Source organism: Siniperca chuatsi, linkage group LG14, assembly GCF_020085105.1.
Source record: "Siniperca chuatsi isolate FFG_IHB_CAS linkage group LG14, ASM2008510v1, whole genome shotgun sequence".
Classification (NCBI taxonomy): Eukaryota; Metazoa; Chordata; class Actinopteri; order Centrarchiformes; family Sinipercidae; genus Siniperca; species Siniperca chuatsi.
In genome coordinates this window covers 10233901-10240821 of record NC_058055.1, presented here as the reverse complement: position 1 = coordinate 10240821, position 6921 = coordinate 10233901, and the positions used below count along the sequence as shown (strand labels likewise).

Genomic DNA, 6921 nt, shown 5'->3' with positions numbered 1-6921 from the left:
ATATGCTTTGATTACAGTCTTGTCAGTGAAATACCACAAAAAGCATGCAGCATAACATCGTGTCAAACCGGCATGCTCCCAGACTAACTTCCAAGCAGCCACTACAGTGAGCATGCAGCAGGTAATGGTTACATAGTTTGTTTGTTTTTACAACTCTCTGAATTCAACACATAACAGACACTGTGTGTTTTTTCACTTGTAAAATAACAGTTCACACAATTAATAGATATATTGTTATCAACTAATTGTGGCTACTCTAAATTAACAAAGAATAATGCTAAATTTGAACATTAAAGATCCCTTCCTTGTTATCCATTTCTTAAAAATTCCGTCAGGTCACATTCCTACATTAATCTACAGCTGCAACTCACAATTATTTTCATTGTTGGTTTTAAATTAATTGATCAATGGTTTAGAATTTAAAATGTCAGAAAATAGTGAAACAATGTCATTGACAAGTTCCCAGAGTCCAAGGTGAGATCTTCACGTTTTGTCCAACCAACAGTCCAAAACCCAAAGATATTCTGCTTGTGATATAAAACTGAGAAAAGTGGCAAGCAGAGAATGGATTTTTGACTGAATCGATCTTCAACATAGTTGTCGATTGATTAATCGACTAATCATTTCAGCTCTTCATTAATCCATGCTGATTTAAATAATAGAAATACAACGAAACCTGCAAGAGGGCTTTAACATTTCTTTCATTTTGGTGACACCACCTTTCTCAGTGATGCATAACATATCCACAAAGATCTAACTCTAGCAGCGTGTGGACAGTCAGTACCCTGATAGCAGTATTGACCACAGCTGTGGGGTTCCTGTGTTGCTGCAGTTCACCTGCACCCAAGAGGCTTCATCAACCTCGCTCAGACACAGCGCCAGAGATAAAACCAGCCCTCACTGGAAGGTGTTGGAGCACTGACGGTGCTGCTGTAGCTGAAGCTCGGGCTGTGAGAGTTGCACTATTTTATACATCCTGCCAGAGAGCCACGCATGAATATGTATGTCAGAGAGGCAGAAGTCATAACCTATGCAAGGTTTCATCATGCATAATGCAGCTGATCTACGCCTCTCCAGGATGTGAGAGCGCACAGGAGTGTATACACGCACACACACACACACACACACACTCGACGCTCACAACTGTGTGTTGTGTGTGTGTGAGGAGGTAAACAAACCCCAGAACCCCCAACGTTTCACATACACACATTTTAACACCCATAGCTCCCTGTGCCCAACTGGAGGCATAATACCTCCACATGTTTGTCCTCTTCTTCTCTCACCCATCTCCGGTTTCCATTTCTTTCTTATGGTAAAATTATTTTCACAGCACTTCATCGTTATTAGATTTAGTGATATGAAACGTACATGGTAAAGGTCAAATGTAGGATTCAATTTAACAGAGACAAGACATGCACATCAGCCACGTGAACTGTCAAAAACCTCTCCCTCCTCTCCTTGACTGCTTGCTATTTTGGAAACAGCTTCATTTCCAACAAGACTTGTAACTCCTGTGTTCGCTCCCTTCCTGTCCTGCCATCTCTCTGTCACTCATCCTTCAGGTGTTTGTTTTTTTTTGGGACAGAAAGTTGTGAGTTGTGTTTTTGATAAGGGGGCACAAGGATTGAAACTGTGTGCAGAAATATAAAGCAGCAGAGGAGGAAGTGGGAGGAGACGCACTGTAAGCAAGGGTGTGAATTGAATATTGGTGGGATGCAGGGGGATAAAGATAGGTGTAAGCTTATGGATAATCCTCAGGGCATAAGAAGGTGGTTGGTGGGTGGAGAAGTAGGGGGGAAGGTTGTTGGGGTTACATCTAATCAACGAAGGGGTATCACCGCTCCCCACCTACTGTCTTTCTGTCCCCAACAATCTGCCCCCCCCCCCCAGCCTATGCTGTGTCAGTAAAAAAAAGTGTGCTACTTCAGCAGTCCCCTGGGACCTGCTCCCCCCTCACATCAAAGCAGCCAGTTTCTCTCTTAATGTGAATATCAAATCTGTGGATCACAAGTCCCAGCACAGTCTGCATAAACTGCCCCTCCCCCAACCTTTAATTCTGCCTAGTGATGAGGGAGAGAGAGGGAGGGGAGTTACTGCGAGAGGAAGCGATGGAGGGAGGGAGAGATGGAGAGAGACATGGAGATAGAGAGGGAGATCCAACAAAAACAACTACTTGCTTCAGAGATTTAACATTTGCTGAACGCACCCTCCTTCTGAAAATGTGCAGCTCCAGCATCCAATAAAATTTGGAGGAGGTCTGGCTCAATTTTAGCATCAGCGTGGCGATACACAGAGTTCTTGCTGGGGGGAAAAAAACATTTCTTACAGTCGATGGTGTTCATTTACATCTTTTTTTTGTTGTTGTCACTATAAATGATTCCTTCTTATTCATAATCTCATTGGGATTTATAATAGATTTAAGGACGAATGGGAAAGCAGGGATGCCAGTGACAGACCTGTGACAGCCTATTGGTGAGCTGGGAAGTGCAATGAGCTCCATTTCCCTGCTGGCAGTCTAACACCAGCACACTTTACCTGCCATTTAGCAACAACAATGATCAAAATTTGAGTGCAGATATTTTTTCTTTGTTAATTTGTGAAGGATAACTGACATTTGTGTTGTTAAATTACATGTAACTGCTGGTTTTTAGAATTGAAAGTGTAGGCAATGTAAGTCAAGTTGTCTGATCAATCATCAGACCTTGATATCTTTTATTTAAAAAATGGCCAGTAACAGACATTTCTATATTTCATATTTTTGTTGGAGCACAGTTCCCTCATTTTAAATTAAAAGAATCAGAATCAGGTATCCTAGACACTGAAATAACCAAATTGCAACCATCACCACACTGAAAGCTCTGTATTTCTTTTTTTAACCCTCTTTAAAATTGATGTTTTTGTAAAATTAAATAATGCCAGGTTTGAGCTGGTAAAAAACATGAGTAATGATTGGCACCTCTGCGGACCTCAGAGCTCTGTCATTGAGTGGTGCCTAGCTCAGATTGCAGCTTTAATTGTGCAGCCTTGCAAAGGCAGCACAGGGAATTGGACGGGGTGAGGGTGTGGGGGGGTGCATATTTCTATTTGTAGCGGGTGAGCATTGGAGAGGACAAGAGTGCGCCAGGGTGAGGGAATCACCTTATTGCTTTACACACCTCAAATTAAAATTCAAGTTATAGCCTATAGTTTGAATGTTACACAAATAATCATTAATTTAGTTTCATGAATTAGATTTTAAATTTTAAATTCAAAATAGGTCGGCCTGTATATTAAAGTATTATTTGATTCACTAATTGATCCATAATTGCTGTAAATACGCTGAATGATTTAAAATGATAGCTAGAAGAAAACGCACGTTTTTTTCAAATCACTAATTAAAAATCACAATAAAATCCTCCTTTAATCGGGTATTATATTAAAATGAAATTACTGAAAGAAATTATAGGCATTGTACTCTGATTGGTTAACTGTTATTAGGCTTCAAGCTTTTTTCAAAGATCCGTTAATTACCCGACACCCCGATTGTCTCTTAAACCAAAGTGTCTCTGACATAATTCAGCAACATTTTTCATCATTAGTGGTGTGTACAATTTTTAGATATTTTAAGAATCTTGCAAATAAATAAATGAGTGAACTTCCAGTTCAGCTCCTGCAGAAATAACATCCAAAAGTGTCCAACATTTAACAACAAAACCAAGAGGGGTGTCCCCGTCACTTCCCCTGCTCCGCGCGCCCGCCAACACAAACACACACACACACACACAGAGAGAGAAAGACGAGCTGTGGCGCACGCGCTGGCACACGCGCGACCACATCCGCGGGGTCCAGGTGCTCTATTAGTGAAGAACATGACCGGGCAAGTCTATAATCTGCACCCACGCCCCTGGAGTTTCTCATTTGGTGAAATAAATTTGCGCACATTAATATGATTCCGCAGAACCCAGAGAGGCTCTAAAATCACATCCTTCGAGTTGAATAATTGATATAAATCACAAGCAAATATTTAAGAAACGTAGGCCTAATGAATTTAAGAGAATTGAGTAAAACACAATATGGTCAACAAACACAGGCAGCACATAGCATGTGGCTAACTGGTAATTGATATTCGCCGATATTAAAAAAAAATAATAATAATAATCCAGTGTGAGAAAATGCCAGAACTTAAAATGGCAAATGGACCTAATGGCCTATTTTTAACAACTCGTTTGCATCGAGAACAACCATATTCCTCCTTCCAGCCAAACCACATCCCAGACTTTTTGATTAGTACATTTACACCTTCTCAGGGCCTGTGCTAATAAGGACAAAACAATATGTAAACATGTCTCAATAACAGGCCGGCCACACAAAGGCCTAGAAAATGCTCTCATGTGGAGATAGTGTTGAAGCAGATTTGTTCAGGATTATTATAATGCACTGTAAAAGCAGAAGATCAACTTTGCAATAGGGTCAGGGATTTGCTGCATACACTGTACAAGAAAGAAAAATGAATCCATTTAAACAAATAGACCGCCTTTTAGATTTACAGTGAAACAAAAGGACAAATTTAAAGAGACCAAATGAATTAAATAAGGAGGACAAATCTGAATGCACTAATTATGATCTTTATATGGGTGTATATTCATTAACCCAATAAGGCCGTTGTGGGGGAAAATTGGCATTTTATTTGTCATCCAATTTAAAATGGCAACAATTTGTCATCACACAGAAAAATTATTTAAACCCCCAAAAATCTCATCCTAAAAAAATAAGAGCATCTCTGTGGAATGCAGCGCTTGTGCCAAATATAGTCCATCAAAACAGCTGCAATTAGCAAAGGCTACACAATGAGAGCACCAAGATCAAGACCAAAAATCACAAGCATCCCCCTCAAAACTTTACAGGAGTGCCACATTTTGAGTGAATTTGTTCTAAAATTGGTAATCAATTGATATAATTGCAGGCCGATGCATGTTTTCATTTCTCTCTCACCCTCCCTCTGTATTTGCACCTCATTCTCCCTATTCAGCCATTTTACATATTCATAACTGGAGTTGGTAATGCGAAAACAATCCGTGCTATCAGCACCATCTGAGGCACCACGGGCCGCTGCATACAGCCACAAAACAATCAGGTAAAAAAAATCACTTTACAGCTTTACTTTCACAATATTTCTACCTGTTCAGCTCCAGCTGCTTTATACATTTTGATTTAAAGAACAATTTTCAGTCAATTCCCCATCACAAGGCATCCGATGATACATCAAAGCACAAGCAACACATACCATTCACAGCGAATGAATTAAGGTTTCGATCAATATTCACTTTTCTTTCAACTTAAAAAACAGTAAGACTCCAGCACTCAGCGTACAGGATGTGAAATATTTCAAGCATTTCTTTTTCTCTTACCTTCTTGGAGAGAGTACAGCAGGAGTAAAGTTACAAGCCACATGCCATAAATAGCAGGTATATTTTTCAGGAATATTTGGCAATCCTGGCAAGTGTGAGGCGCGGTTTTTTGGCCAGGCGGGTCTCCGTGCTGGACTGGCGACTGTGCTCCCCGGAGGTCTCTCCAGCCCTGCTGCCCCGCTAAGCATGGAGGGGAAATGAGAGGCGCCTCAGCCCCGCCCATGTCCCCTCCTCTCCTCCCAAGACTACTGTGCACACAAATCCATCCTCCATACACTAATCAAACACCGCAGAACGATGGGTCACACTATGAGGGTTGATGTGAGATGAGCATTGGATTTTGGTCCAGTTTGTGTCCAAATTGCCAGTTTGTTTGGGCGGTGGAGCAGCGCAGACAGATCTGTTGGCACCTTGGAGTGCGCACCCACCTGTGCGCCCCTGATGACCGCGTCTCTTTGCGCAATATGGATCTACAAAAGCTGCTCAGGCTGCTGCGAAGACTCTAAAAATGTATTAATGTCTTTTCCTCTGAGTTTGGGCATTTATCACAGGGACGTGGAGCTACATCACAGACTAATGACTGTTTTTCTTTGTCTTTCGGAGCCATGAAACGTGCGTAGACATTTGCGCACAGAAATGCACTGCAGATAGAGAGGAGGAGAGAGAAAGAGAGTAGCGGGGTGTGGGGCATGACACTTCCACAGCAGGTTAAAAAAAACAGCAGGTAAATCCAACCAATTATACAACGTTTAAGTGAATCCTTGAAGGATAGTGAGCAACTTTCTACATTGCTATTTTCCTCTTTCACCCTCCTCTCTGTTGCGCCTGATGTGAAAAGCTCCCCTGCTTAAGCATACATTAGGACGGTAAGTTGCAGGACAGGTGGTGGATCTGACAAGTGGCAACAGCCGCACAACCTCTAGGCATAGAGAGACCAGTAAAACAAAGCTATGATGAAATTATTTAGTTGTGAAAAGGCATTTATGTTCATTCAGTGTAATTGTGGGAGAAAGGTTGGCTGATTGATAAACTCACTTTACAGAGGACTGACAGAGAAAACAAAAGGTACTTTGAAATGTTTCTGCTATAATAAAATTCAATAAAAGTATTATGTTGTACTAACACTTTAGTAGGCACACACTCATTAACATGTATTTCATCCACATGCCTCAGACCTCGCCTATCACCACTTCCCACAACAGGCCCTGAGGTTGGCAAATGTGTGGACTGAATCAGATGGTTGTGAGAGGGAGATTTTCCTTTCAGACCACCAACAGAAATCATAAAATGAACAGATGAGATGTGTATCTTATTGGTATACGTGTAGTTCATTAACTATAACCTTAAAATTAACCTAAAAACTTAAAATTCATTTTATGTTCATCGTCTTATATTAACCTAATCATTACTTTCTTCATGAGTCAAATAATGCTCAGAATCATATGGGAGTAAAAGTTTTCCCATCCTGCCCACATTTAAGAACACCTGAACATAAACATGTAGCAAGCAATAGCAATCAATAAAATAAAAATGG

The 6921-nt window shown here is 40.8% G+C and overlaps 1 protein-coding gene across 3 annotated transcripts in view; it reads right to left on the bottom strand.

The window, feature by feature from the left end:
- LOC122888799 (Down syndrome cell adhesion molecule-like protein 1 homolog) overlaps positions 1 to 5625 on the bottom strand; it is a 54362-nt gene extending 48737 nt beyond the window's left edge. For all 3 annotated transcript variants that reach the window (XM_044223664.1, XM_044223665.1, XM_044223666.1), the window contains exon 1: positions 5388 to 5625. In XM_044223664.1, the coding sequence (XP_044079599.1) occupies positions 5388 to 5610 (223 nt within the window). In that variant the 5' untranslated portion in view covers positions 5611 to 5625. The remainder of the gene's footprint in view (positions 1 to 5387) is intronic.
- Positions 5626 to 6921: the final 1296 nt, after the last annotated feature.